The sequence below is a fragment of the Ictidomys tridecemlineatus genome, chromosome 14 (assembly GCF_052094955.1).
Source record: "Ictidomys tridecemlineatus isolate mIctTri1 chromosome 14, mIctTri1.hap1, whole genome shotgun sequence".
Lineage (NCBI taxonomy): Eukaryota > Metazoa > Chordata > Mammalia > Rodentia > Sciuridae > Ictidomys > Ictidomys tridecemlineatus.
The window spans coordinates 66,499,629-66,512,701 of record NC_135490.1 but is presented as its reverse complement, the minus strand read 5'-3'; the positions used below and the strand labels follow the sequence as shown (position 1 = coordinate 66,512,701).

At 46.9% G+C, this 13,073-nt stretch overlaps 1 protein-coding gene and 1 pseudogene across 8 annotated transcripts in view; both read left to right on the top strand.

The window, feature by feature from the left end:
- Positions 1-490: 490 nt before the first annotated feature.
- LOC120884371 (U2 spliceosomal RNA) lies at positions 491-606 on the top strand (annotated as a pseudogene).
- A 6,542-nt stretch (positions 607-7,148) lies between these two features.
- Positions 7,149-13,073, top strand: part of Ank1 (ankyrin 1) — a 206,364-nt gene continuing 200,439 nt past the window's right edge. For 4 of the 8 annotated variants that reach the window (XM_021720206.2, XM_040268472.2, XM_005340315.4 and 1 more), the window contains exon 1: positions 7,151-7,516. In XM_021720206.2, the coding sequence (XP_021575881.2) occupies positions 7,391-7,516 (126 nt within the window). In that variant the 5' untranslated portion in view covers positions 7,151-7,390. Of the gene's footprint in view, positions 7,517-13,073 lie in introns of all 8 variants that reach the window. The other 4 variants (XM_021720204.2, XM_005340314.3, XR_005726196.2 and 1 more) reach the window with 3 other exon arrangements.

Here is a 13,073-nt window from a genome sequence, read left to right as displayed (position 1 = left end):
AGAGAGAGAGAGAGAGAGAGAGAGAGAGAGAGAGAATTTTTTAATATTTATTTTTTAGTTTTTGGCGGACACAACATCTTTGTTTGTATGTGGTGCTGAGGATCGAACCCCAGGCCACATGCATGCCAGGCGAGCGCGCTACCGCTTGAGCCACATCCCCAGCCCAACCCTGGGTTTTTGATTGGGTGGGGGAGTAGGTGATGGTAACTGAGTACTGAGATCAACAGGGGACACTGGGGGGTGTGACTTCCAATGCTGCTATCTAGGAGGCCTTGGGTTTACTCCTTGTCTTGGTTTTAGGAGAGAGGTCAAAGCTGGAGTTACAGATTTGGGAATGTAGGTTGAAGCCAAAGCTAAGATTGTGGAGGGAGGCATAATAAACTGAAGAAAGGCCCAGGGCAGTTTTCAATTGTGAGTTCTAAAAAGACGACTCAAGAGTTAGAGGAAACCAAGAAGAAAATAGTCCACCAGTCCAAATGCCACAGAGAAAATCGTTTCTCGGCCTTTTGACCAAGATCCAGTGTAGTATCTGTCCTTATCCATTTAATATCTGCTACAGCCTCTATCCAAGTGCTCCAGGGAGTTACATTCCAGACAGAAACATGTCTGTAGGTTTTTAGAGGTGGTGCCAAAATTCAGACTGTGGCAGGGTGAGGTGTCGGGAGGGGAAAAGCTTGACTACTCTTTCTAGAGGGCAGAGAAGGGTGATTATGGCTTGTGGAAAGTTACAGGAAGAGAGGGAGTTGGTGGCAAGGAATACAGGGGAGATGTGCTGAGCTGATAGAGATCTCACTGGTGGCTTTTTTTTCTATGCTGGGGATGGGACCCAGGACCTCGTACATGCTAGGCAAGCACTCTATCTCTGAGCTACACCCCTAGATCTTGATGCCCCTGTTCTCCAAGGAGATGAGAGGACCTGAGGTCCAGAGGATAAACCAAAGGAAAAGCCATGACAGGAGATGGTGGGAATAGGGAGGAGGCTGAAGACATTCCCTTTGGAGACTTTTATTTTTTTCTATGAAATGAAAGACAAGGTCCTCAGGAAGGGTGACAGAGGAAAGAGGCGGCGCTAGGTGTGAGGGTTAGAATTGCAGAAAGAGAGTAACAAGCACGATTACCCACAGGCTCTGAGGGCCCAGATGAAGCTGAATGAATAAATAAATTTTATTCCAGAATTTTCTAGGATGTAAACAAATGTATAACATCTTTCTATTTTTCTGTTTCCTCTGAATACTTTAGCTTATATATTTTTTTGATCTCTTCAAATTCCACCCTGCAAAATGCAATTATTAAAAAGATATATTGCCTCCATTTGTAAACCTTGGACAGGAAATTAGGAATCCTTGAGCTCAATATTCACCTTTGCTATGAACTCCTGACATTACTTTGGACAAGCATACAGAGAGTGAAAGCGCTCCTCAAATATTTGAAGGGCTATCACACTGAAGAAGGGTTTATGTAATGTCTGAGCCGTGCTGGAGGGCAGATCAGGGCAAGTGTGTACCACCCTCTGGGGCAGGCTGCTCAGGTGTGACTTGGTTTGAGGAAACCAGAGTGAGCACATGAACCCTCCCATTGGTAGCAAGTGGAAAGGTAATTTTGATTCTGATTTTTCCATTTTGTCCTGCTGTGCCACCCTCTACATGTGTGCCTCCTGCTGATCCCTCTTAGCTGGGACTTGACCTGAACATCCACAAGGTATGGAACTGGGTTAGATAGCTGAAACCTATTATAGTTTGGATATGGTCTGGGCGTGTCCCCAAAGGTTCATACATCGGAAGCTTGGTCCCCCATGTGGAAGTATTAAGAGGAAACCAGACCTTTAAGAGATAGGGTTTAGTGTAAAGAAATTAAGTCACTGGGAGCAATGCACTGGGAAGGGATTAGTATAGTTCTCATGAGAACTTGGTTAGTGCTCTTGAGAGTAAGACTAAAATGAATGAGCCTGGCCCCTATCTGATCTCTGATTTCCTGACCTGCCAGGTGATTTTCCCTGTGGCACTTGCTCCCACCATGATGCCATCTGCCATGTTGTGACCCAGCCAGAGGCTGAACTGATGGGGATCACTTAATCTTGGCTTTTTTTAATATTTATTTTTTCAGTTGTAGTTGGACATAACACCTTCATTTTATTTATTTATTTTTATGTGGTGCTGAGGATCAAATCCAGGGCCTTGCATGTGCGAGGCAAGTGCTCTACCACTGAGCCACAACCTCAGCCCAATCCTGGCTTTTTAAAATATGAATGAAATAAATCTCTTCATAAGTATCAAGCTTAAGTTATTTTGATATAGCAATGGAAAACATACTAATATAGATCCAAAGTGACGAGGCTGCAGCCTCTGCCCCCAGAGGGTTCATGGATGATGGATGTACTTGTGTCCTTTTTTTTGGTGGGCCGGGGACAGTGCTGGGGATTGAATTCAGGGCCTCACACATACTGGGTAAGCACTTGACCACTGAGCCAATACCCAGCCCTAGGTACTTTTTTTCTAAAAAGAGAGTAAAGGATACAGAGTGGAAGAGTCTATGCCCAACCTCAATTTAGGATGTTAGTTCTGACATAGCAGTAAAAGTGCAGACTTTAATGCTAACCATTTTATTTCAAGTCCTAGGTCTTGTGGACTTACTAGTATTTCATCCTCTCTGTGCCTTAGTTTCTTCATCTGTAAAATGGTGACGATAATGAAGTTTTATTAGGGTTAAACTTGCTTAGAATATTTGGCACACACACATTATGTTAGCTATTTATATTATCTAGTTGAGGAGGCAGCTTTTATCTTGGGAAGCCTTATTAATTATTAATAATGTTTCTTTTAAAAACAAAAATCATTCTAGTTGCATAAACCACAAGCTTACAGAATGAGGTTTGGTAGCCACTTAGAAATCTTAGGGAAGAAAGCAAAAATATAAGAGACGGGTTTCCCTTTTTTTTTATTAACCAAGTAAATTAAAAGGCTCCATTGAAACACAGAATTTGCCTAAGTAATAGTCATCTCTGTGGAGAATGAAAGAAGAGGGGCTTTGAGGGGCTGGCTGTCTCTCACTTGGCACACCACTTCCTATACACCTGAGTGTCACCCCTGCCCAGGAGTTAGTGTCACATATTGTGGGTGCATGCAGGATACTGTGGCTCCTTAGGGATGGTGGGAAGAGCCAGAGAATGAATACCCTCATTGGATCCCAGCCAGGACACCTTGTTGACAGATGTGACTGTAGAGGAGGAGGTAACCCTCTGGTAACCACAATCTTCACATTGTGTGGGTTTTATGTCTACAATTTCAGAAGAATTAGTTGGACCTTTGGTTGCCTCCCTGGGGATATTATTTTGTGTGTCTAGCTCAGGTAATTACTACTGCTTCTACATTTCAGAAGATGAGTTTTCTCAGCAGGCCTTTGCATTAGCCGGCTTAGGTCTGAATTTCTAATCTGCCTCAGTGGAGTGGGACCTCGAGGAAGTCAGGTAAACACACTCAGCCTCAGCTTCCTCATAGGGAGAACAGAGGCAAGGATGCTTTTTTTTTTAAAATGAGAAACAAATATTTAGTGAATGATTAGCAGTACCTAAGGCATAGTAAATTGTCAGGTCAGTTTGGTGCCACTAATCTGTTGCAGTTGGGAGAGGATAGAAAGGTTATCTTGTTAGTCCCCCAACCAGGAGCAAGGCAGCCCCTCCATCTACTGTGTTGCTGAGCTTGCCTAATTTCTCATTTCTGTAGGAATTCAAGAGAGCAACTGCCATCTTCTGGTCACACCCTCTAGGGTCCAGATCAGTCTGTGGCAGCACATGGCTTCATCTGGGACATTCCCATTTTCTCAGCCTAATATACAATATGACCCAGGGAAACTGCCTTAAGAGTGGATCCTGGACATGGAAAACAAGATGAGATCTTGCCCATACTGGGATTTTTTTTTTGTACCAAGGATTGAACCCAGGGATGCTTAACAACTGAGCCACATGCCCAGCCCTTTTTAGTTTTTATTGGGAGACCGGATCTTGATAAGTGGCTTAGGGCTTCACTAAATTTCTAAGGCTGGCTTTGAACTTGCAATTTTCCTGCCTCAGCCTCCTGAGCCATTGGGATTACAGGGGTGCACCACCACACCCAGCTCCTACTGGGATTTTTGAAAATCCAGGGCCAGGGCCTCTATCCTGGAGCTGAGAGAGGACTTAGACACCAATTGGTCTGGCCCCTCCACTCCACACATTAATAAACTGAAGCTCAGAAGAGCACTTCATCTTTTAGTGAATCATTTCACATTCATTCTCTCCTCTGGTTCTCCAGACAGTACTTTGAGAGAGACATTAGCAATATCTTTGTTTACATGTAAGGAAATCAAGTGAGTTAGTGCAGTGGGATGGTGAAGATTATGGACTCTGCTGTCAGATTGCTAGGCTTCAAGTTTCAACTCCACTATATACTAACTGTGAGACCTCAAGCTAGTCATTTTTCCTCTATGTACCTAATTTTCCCATCTGCAAAATGGTAATAATTCTTGGTGTAATGGAAGTGGGACTATTTTTTACTTTATTCTTTAAGCCAGTATATAGTACATTTGATTTGTGTCAGGCACTGTCCAAGGTTCTGAAGATGCAATGGTGAGCAAAACCAGACATTGCCTTCTTTTACAGGAGTTTAAAGTCTAGTGGGGGAGACATGCACCAACCCAATTAACTGATGTAAAATGTTACTTAAAGCAAGTGTGATGAAGGAGCCACATATTGTGTTTTAATCAGACAGTAGTATTTATCTGAGGGATTTTGGGGGCAATTGAAACTGTTGCAAAATTAGATAAGTGCACTGGAGTTAGCTAGATGGGGGTGGGTGGAGGGAAAGGTGGTAGTGGGGGGAACAGTTTTGCAGTCTGGGCAGAGGGAAGCATGACATCAGCCTTGGCATAAACACCTTCAGAGACTGCCGCAGCTGGAGTAAAGGTACCAGGCAGATCTGAGTCGAGGAATGGGTGGGAACCACTCAATTCCTTGTATTAAAAAAGAAGGGTGTAAGCTGAAAATGACAGTAATCAGATCTATGTCATGGAAAGATTATCATGACCACAGTATGGAGAATAAATTAGTGGGTGGCAAGAGGTGATGCAGGAGATTGTTAGGAGATTGAAGGGCAAAGGGTACATTGGTCTGGAGCTTCTGGTAAAGGTCTGTGCTGGAGATAAAATTTGTTATTGTGGGCAGGTTGATTACAGCCAAGGTCATGGGTGAGCTGGGGAAATAGTCTAGAGCTATGCTGTCCAATACAATAACCAGGGATCACATGTGGCTGTAAAGCCATGAAAATATCCCTTGTTTAAATTTAGATACGCTGTAAGTGTAAAGCACAGACTGAATTCTGAAGACTTAGTAAAAGAATGTAAAATGCCTCAATAATTTTATATTGATTGCTATTGAAATGATAGTATTTCAGATATATTAAAGTAAAATACATTATTAAAATTAACCTTACCAGTGTCTTTGAATTTTTTAAAAATGTAGTTATTTGAAAATTTAAATGACACCTGGGATTGGTGTTTGTGAACCCAGTTATGCCTGGAGTAAGAAAAGGTGAGGATCTAGGACCCAGCCCATGGAAATGACAGTGTTCAAACCAGAGTTTCAGTCAGTACCTTAATTATTTGCACATGATTAGTGGTGGGGATTCTAGATGGACAGGTGGATGGAAGGGCCATAGAGAGAGATGTGGGATGTAAGGTTCCAGAGAGGAAAAGCATAGAGACAGTAGAGAAGGTGGGCAAGAATCCAGCCACTCCCCATGTTTGCACAGTCTAAGGTCGGGGAGTAGCAGTCCACAGCTCATGAGCATCGTTTCCCCATAGTGGAACAGACTACTTTCTAGGCTCTCATCTGTGGCTGCTTAAATGTCCGCAACAACCCTCAGTTGGGAGGGGAGCAGAAGGAAGCTGATTATTTCATAACTTTTCATCAAGTCTTACATATTGCTTTACCCAACTCCTTCTTTAGCACTATGTAAAAGGAGAGTTGCGTCCCACGAGATGAGAAGGAGCAGGTCTGGAGCCATACCAGACCAAAGCTGCAACGGTCTAGTCCGGGCCTCAGTTTCTCACCTGACACCTGATGGGGTGGTGAGATGAGATTAAAGCCACTTCTTCCCGTAGTCCAGGTTGGTGGCTCCGTGACCCAAACGGCCAGGTATGGCTTTTTATAGCTGTATACCAGTCGCCGGCATTTTCTAGTGAGGGTGTGTGTGACAGTGTTGGTAATGGGGGGGTGGGCGGTCCCTGGTGCAGAGACCTAGTTCTACTCCTGTCAAAGGAGAACGCAAAGGAAAAGGACTCCATTGATGCTGAACATGTTTTCTACCTATAATTTGTAAATATGCAAATGAAAAGGCCCACATGGTTTGGAAGGGGCAAATCAAGCTTTAAGCTAGCGACAGGGGGCAACCCGCTCTTCCCCAGGGAGTCTCGAAAGCGCACGCCCCCCACCTCGAGGGTGCCCTCTGAGCTACCGCGGCGGAGGCTGGCGTGGGCGCGTCCCGGGCCCCCAGCTGTGGCTCGGCTGCCCAGGAGGCCCGTCCCCCGCCCCGCCCCCGCCTCGCCCCCACCTCACCACCCGCCGAGCCTCAGAGCCGGCGATGCTGGGCTTTCGCCGCCACCGCCAGGTGCACTGGTCCGCAGGGTCGCCTGAGCTCTGGGCCGGCCGCCCGCCGAAGCCTCCCCTCGGCCCCCAGCTAGGCTATGCGGCCCGCAGCAAGGTCCGCCGCGGTGCCCGCGTAGCTCCGTGTAGAGCGGCCGGCTTTGTTTCCGCGACCCGACGGCGCGGGGGCCCGTGCGTCTGGCGGCGGTGGCACTGCAGTGGTGGAAGCCCGGCCGGCCCGCCAGCCCGCAGCCCGCCGCTCGCAATGCACCAGCGCGGGCGCAGAGCGCGCCGAGCCTCGTCGGGCCGGCCGGGCCCCGGGGCAGCGAGATACCCCCGCGCCCTCCTGCGTTAACCGCTGGAGTCCGCCCCCTCCCCGACCCGCTCGCCGCTCGCCGCTCGCCGCAGTACGAGCCGCCTCCCCGCCCCCGCCCCCCGCGCCGCCGCCGCCGCCGCAGGAGAGGGAGGGAGGACGGAGGGAGGGAGAGAGGCGGCGGGGCTGTGCCCAGAGCCCGTCCCGGGCGCCGCGAGCAGCTCCGGCCGCGGCTGGAGGCGCCATCCGGGGGCCGCCGGGTAGCCGCGGCGCGCCTCGCCCTCCGCGCGCCTCGCAGCCGCCTTCCCCGGCGACCCCGCCGCAGCCTTCCCGCGGCTGGTAAAGAAGCTTCCCTTCTGCGGAGCAGAGAGACTCTTTTTATCCCCCCTTCCTGGGAGGGTGTCCACCTGGATCGCCAAGTGTGAGGGGTCCGGGAGGCGGGGACCGGAGCGCGGTGACCCGCCATGGCTCAAGCGGCCAAACAGCTGAAGAAAATCAAAGACATCGAGGCGCAGGCCCTCCAGGAGCAGAAGGAGAAGGAGGAATCCAACAGGAAGCGGAGGAACCGCTCCCGTGACCGAAAGAAGAAGGTAAGCGGGGGGCGGCGGCGAAAGCTCAGCAGCAGAGGCGCCCTGGAAGTGGCTGCAGGAGGAAGGGGCTCCGCAGACCCGCGGACGAGATGAGGGCTCCGGGCGCCGGGGCCAGTGGAGTTGATGTTACCCGAGAGTGGAGGGCTCCGGCGGGAGCGGGAGAGGCAAAGAGGTTTCTGTGCGGCGGGGAAGAGGACAGAGCAGGAGGAGGCTGGAAGGGCAGAGCGGGCGGGCAGGAGGCTGAGGGCGCGCAAAGGCTGGCCCGCCGCCGCCCGCGGAGACCTTTCAGCACCTTGGACAGATGCGGGCAGGCCCGCACAGCTCCCGGACGAACTTTTCTGGCTTCTCGGCCGCCAGCCAGTTGGGGTAGTGGGCTGCTCGGCTCAGGCACGCCGCCCCTCCTGGCTTTCTGAGAGAGCTGGTTTGAGTAGACGCGGCTCAGGCTCCTGAAAGCAGCTCTGCCCAGCTCCTCCCCCGGTGACCCACTCTTTGGTGTGGAAAGCATCCTTCCCAGGTCTTTCTAAAGGAACGGGGCTCCTGCCCTTCCCTGACTCTTCTCAAGTCCAGGAATCGCCTTTCCTGACCCTTTGGGTCTGGGGGCAGAAAGGAACATGCCCCCCACCCTAGACACTGGCAACATCTTATGTTAGGATCACTCAGGATGAGCACTGTTACTAGGGAGGGGAAACTCCTTTGGAAACCAGGTACAGGTGCTGTCCAGCTTGGCCCAAAGGCCTGGTCAGAGAGTGCTTCTGACAATGGGTGAGCATCAGGCAGCTTTTTTTTGTGGAGGGGTGTTGAGACAAGTTATACCCCTCAATGACCCAAACCCCTTTTTAAAAGGTTGCTCTTTTCAGCCCTTCCTTTTTGGGTCTGGGGTCTCCTTTCCCAGTCAAGGCGTCTTTAGAACCACCTTAGAAACACCCTTTAGTTGCAAACACCTTTGTGAAGGGAGAGGAACTGTGAACAGGCTAAAGCCATAGAGACTTACAGGCTAGGAGTACACGGATATAATCGTGGGAGTCAAAAGTAGAACTGGGCTCCAGCTTCTGAGTGCTATTTTGACCTGGAGAAGTTGGTGTGGGGCCTGGCCTGCAAGTCTCCTGGCTCAGTTACTGGTTCCCTTTGGGCTCCAGATTAGAGGCACTGGCATAGGTTGCAAAGGAAACATTTTTTTCCCCCTTTGAAGTTGTCTCATTTTGAGAAAGAAATTTGGAGCCTTAAGTTAATAGTGTGGGGAACAGGCTGTCTGTAGGTCATACCCCTTTACTAGGAAGTCAGCAAGACTGACATCTGGCTATTTCCTAGAGATGAATCTCTAGGGATAGAGATGTTCTCTGATTTTAATAGAAGTAATGAACACTTTAGGCTTTCCTATTCCACCCCTCCCCCCCAGAAGATAGTAGCCCTCCTTTCCTCAGAGCTTGCTATCTTGTGTGTAAATAGTAGTTTCATCAAGGTACCACCCCTTTAACAAGACTGAAAAGAGGCCTTCCCCAAACCAACAGTGAATCAGAGTTTGGGTTGGTGCCACTTAGAGAATCCCTTCAGGTCCCCCTGCTAGGGTCTAAAATACCAGGGCCCATCCTGTGAGTCAGGCAGGGGGAAGTCTGGTTATATGTGCAGAGTGTTCACCCACTTTCTTGGCAACAATGTAAACTTCTCGTTAGGAAGGAGTGCTCTATATTTCCATTCCTGCCTTTTGCTTTTGAAGCCAAGGCAATCCTCTCCAAAACTGTTCACTCAATGTTTTTATCCCACTTCTTGCTCTTGAGCTTCCTTCTTGGTGCTCCTGATACTGTAAATAAGTTTTTGAGCAATAATCAAATCAGAACTCTCTTTTTAAATTTCCCTTTTATTCTATGAAACTCCCTTTAATATTACTCTGAATTCTGACTGCATATAACACACATAAAACGGTCATTTCAATATTCTTTTTACTTTCTGTCTTAATCTTTACATTGTAATAAAATTTATTTCCATTTTTAGTGTCAGATAATAATATATCCCCCTTCCCCCCAAAATTGTGTTATTTTGTCCTACCAGCTGGTCCCAGCATACTGCATCGTAAGCATTCAAAAATCTTCCATACCGATTTTCATTACTTTGTGTAGTATCTTGGATGCTATAATTAATACAATATAAGGAAATCTTAATCCAAAGTGATGATAATAACATAACCTCTTAGGACTGATTCTTTGAGTGTGGGGGGACTCAATATGGGTTAGAGTCTAGAGATGCTTCATTTGTATTTCATGATTGTGAGTTCTCTAAGTCATTGGGGGTGGTGGTCTTGATAACTATGTAAGATAATAGAGTTAAAGTTTAGAGCAAACTATAAATCATAAGAAGGTGGAAGGCCCTCAAGGGAAAAGTGAAGGAGGTAGAGCAGCACAGAAAGGAGCATTTATTTATTTAGGGTTTGGTTTTTTTTTTCAGTGCTAGGGTTGGAACCCAGAGCCTTGTGCATGTTAAGTAAGCACTCTACCACTGAGCTACACTCTCAGCCTATAGGGAGCATTTAGAGAAAGTTCATGAAGGTGCTGGTTAAGCAGAGGGCTGGACACTAACTTGAAGGTTCATGTAAGGTCAAGTCTAACAAAGATCCATTTGTTACTAGTGAAGTAATTTTTCAAGGCAAACTATATTAAAATCAAGCAGCTGAGGACTTTCCAGTTGATCACACAGACAACAGGGTAGCTATGGAACTATCCTTCTTGTATCAGCGTGAAAAAAGAATTTCCTACATGTAAACGAACATTTTATTCCAGTGAATTGGCAATTTACGTGACTGTATAACTGAGCCAAGGGCATTCTGAATTTACTAGAAGGAAAGGTGTTCATCCCATGGGTAACCTACTTAACCTGGGCTGACTGAGCAGAACCGCATCCCTCCCGTTTGTAGAAATAATTGTGGTTGTAACTTCAACAGTGGCTGCAATTTTTACAGTTGATGATGTTGTGTGGGAAGGCGCTTGCTAAGGGGTGCTATGCATCGGGGGATGGAGGAGGCTGATGTTGTGACGCACTGACTGACACAGATAGAAACCACCTCAACACAGGGAATTGAGCTAAAACTCTGGAGCTTGAAAACTACCTGCATTGTTATGGGGCTTCATTCAGTTTTCTGTTTGTGTAGCACACATCCTCATCAGGAGCTTGCTGTTTGTAGCTGCAGATTTTGAAAAAGATAAAGCCCAGCATTTATGACATTCACTGATAAGTCTCCCTGCTTCTGATGGTTGCAATGGCAAGAAATAAATCCCAAAGCATGTGTAAGGCAGGCATTTGCAGTAAGGACAGCTTTCTAGGACTGTGTAATGTGTGTGGTTTTTATCTTTACCGAGGGCTTAAGGTTAGGAGGAAAGGAGGACAGGCAGGTTGGAAAAATAGTGAGACAGAGGATGGATGAGGGGCAAAAATTAAGGAAAGAGCAGTGGATAAAGGAGCAAAGACACAGAAAAAAGAGGGCTGACATTTCAGCCTTACTTACAGCATTACACTAAGCTTACTACCTCAAAACCTGTATGTGCCCCCGGATAACATCTATTTAGCTCTCTGCTTGTCCCTTGTTCTGCCCACCTCTCTCATCCTCTGATGCTGATGAAGGGAAAGGCTGTATTTTTATTCACAGATGTGTCCCCAACACTTAGCTCAGGAATTGACACACATGGGACCTATAATGGATGTTTGTGGAACGAATGGTTGAATGAGTGAACTAATATAATATTTATTTCTGCCTGTCTAGATATTGGTTTGGTCTCAGACATGTGTTTGGGTGAACAATATACTTTTTGACTGTCTTTTGAGGGCAACTGAAGCAAGCCTGGTATTTCTTTCTTTTTTCTAATAATTTGCAAAGCAATAGTGATCTGCAGGCAGCCTGTGGAACTATCTAATCTTTTGGTGCAGTGCATTCCACCACTGAGCATGTAGTTAGTTCCTTACAGGGTTTCTGCTGCACTAAAATGTCAAACGGTTTTAGCCATTTGGAACAACAACATTGTTTGCACAGGACCCCATGGAACCAAAGCCTTACAAGTAGGGCTGGATAAAAGGTGCAGGAAGCAAAAGGGGAAAACAGAACCCAAGAGTGGAACCTGGCCTGCGCCACTTTGCTGCACAGGCAGCTCCGTCAGTCCTTCCGGTCTATGCAGCACACACTAGGGAGCCCTCAGCCTTTTTCTTCCCAAAGCAGGGGAGGACCTGCTCCTGGGCTGTGGAGTTGTCTTTCATTGAATCAGGGGAGGTTTGGGAGGTACCTGCCTGAACTTGGGGTAATGATGGCTAGGGATTTGAGTTAGGGGATGAGGGAACAAGTAGTGGGAAGAGGGAGGGGGATAGGAAGTTAAATAGGACTCATGTTAGACATGACTCCTGTTTACAAAGGACCTCACATTCAAACTTCTGCTATGTACAAATGGATTTATAAATTCAATCCTAGAGTTAACGACAAGACTGAAGGAGAATGATGATCATCACATCTTTAAATTGGGGTCTTGTTGCTAAACCATTTCATTTTATACTGTATGTTACAGTATAAAATGGTATGTATAAGTGAAATCTTTGTGTGGCTTTTTAATTGCATAATTGTATGGTACTGTTTGTGAATTGTTAAAAACATTAAATTATTAGTTACAAGTCTTTATAGCAAGCCACAGCTTTGGTAACCTGACATGGGGAGCCTCAAAAAAAAAAGGTCCTTGCCTCTCTCAACCTTTGGTAGGTGCTGGTAATGGCTGAAGATGTGGAGATTTTCCCAGCCTTCTTTATTTGCCAAGCCAGCTTCACCCTCCCTGTTGCAGAGGTAGCAGAGGTGGGCTCTGTTCCCTGAGAGCTCCTGTCACTTCCCAACCATAAACTAGACCAGATCTTGTGGACAGAGAAAATGTTACACCCTCAGGTATATCAAGCACTGTAAGGTTTGCACGTTGTTTGCTCTTCACAGTATGCCAGGTGGGTCAGAAGCCAATGTTCAAAGCCTGGAGTGAGCAGCCTCCCTAGGAAAAAGATCATAAGCCAGCCGCAGGGCCTCTTTGTTTCTCTTGCTCACTCCAGATAAGGCTGATTGCTTACTAGTTCTGCTTTTGTCCTCTCAATATGAAAAGACTTTTAATTTTATTTTTCTTTTAATTAACACATAATATTATTTATAATAGGAGTTAGAGTTAATGACATGATGATTCCTATAGTTTTAGATTTGAAATGTCACCCAAAGGCCCATGTTGAAAGCTTGGTTCTCTAGAGTATGGGAGGTCATGGAGCCTTTAAGAGGTGGAGCCTAGGGAGAGGTCTTCAGGTCATTGGGACATATCTAGGGGATTCTTTACCCTGGCCCTTTTATTCTCCTCTGATTTGTGTCCCAGCCGTGACGTGAGAGTGGTTTTGCTCCCCCATGTGCTCCCTGCCATGATGTGCTGCCTCACTACAGGCCCAAAGCAATGGGTGAACTGATTATGGACTGAAACCTCCAAAACTGTGAGCCAAAATAAACCTTTTTCTCTTTATAAGTTGATTATCTCAGGTATTTATTATAGTGATGGAAAACTAACTGGTA